Source organism: Carlito syrichta, unplaced genomic scaffold, assembly GCF_000164805.1.
Source record: "Carlito syrichta isolate Samal-C Ts95f unplaced genomic scaffold, Tarsius_syrichta-2.0.1 Scaffold304629, whole genome shotgun sequence".
In the NCBI taxonomy this organism is placed as follows: Eukaryota; Metazoa; Chordata; class Mammalia; order Primates; family Tarsiidae; genus Carlito; species Carlito syrichta.
The window spans coordinates 82,393-83,035 of NW_007248725.1; the positions used below are offsets into that span (position 1 = coordinate 82,393).

Sequence of the window (643 nt, forward strand, 5' to 3'; positions counted from 1 at the left end):
GATGTCCACAAACGAGCGCCCCAGAGGGGCTCCACCTTCTTGGGAATAGCTCCGTGCCACCTCCTCAAACCACAGTCACTGCCCATACCCACTCCAACCTCCGCAGATGTGGATGGGTCTGTGGGCATCTGGCTCCTCTGCGACCAGGCCAGGCCTCTCCCTTGCCCCGTCCCGTCCTCACCAGGAGCTCTCCACAAGATTCTGGAGAGCAATCACAAGCCCCGCCCCCAGCTAGAGATGAAGCCGGAACTCTGGGATGCTGGTAGCAGGGCGCCTGCCCAGGACTCCTGGCACTGCCATCCTGACCCAGTAGGCATCTGCTCCTTGGGCACAGCCCAGGACAGAGGCAGTTAGACCCCTCCTGACACCATCTCCAGCTTTCAGTGCTGGCTGGAGACTCCCACCCCAAAATCTGGTGTCGAAAGGCCCAGTGCATGGTGGGGTACATCACATGCTGGGGCCACCCAATCTCGGCGGGGGAGCAGACCCGTGGCTAGCTCCCGAGTGGGAAGGAGACCCTGTTTCCAGGCGTGAGGCCATCCCCCTGCCCACCTCCTCGCACACCACGTGGCTGCGGAAAGCCCCTTCCCGGTGAATCCCCTAAGCTAGAAGCCGCGGCGTGCAGGCCACCTGTCCCGGAGCT

The 643-nt window shown here is 63.1% G+C and overlaps 1 protein-coding gene across 1 annotated transcript in view; it reads right to left on the bottom strand.

Moving 5' to 3' along the window:
• The window catches only part of SYNGR2 (synaptogyrin 2), a 1,930-nt gene extending 1,802 nt beyond the window's left edge, over positions 1-128 (bottom strand). Inside the window, exon 1 of the mRNA XM_021713603.1 lies at positions 89-128. Coding sequence (XP_021569278.1) covers positions 89-128 — 40 coding nt within the window. The remainder of the gene's footprint in view (positions 1-88) is intronic.
• Positions 129-643: the final 515 nt, after the last annotated feature.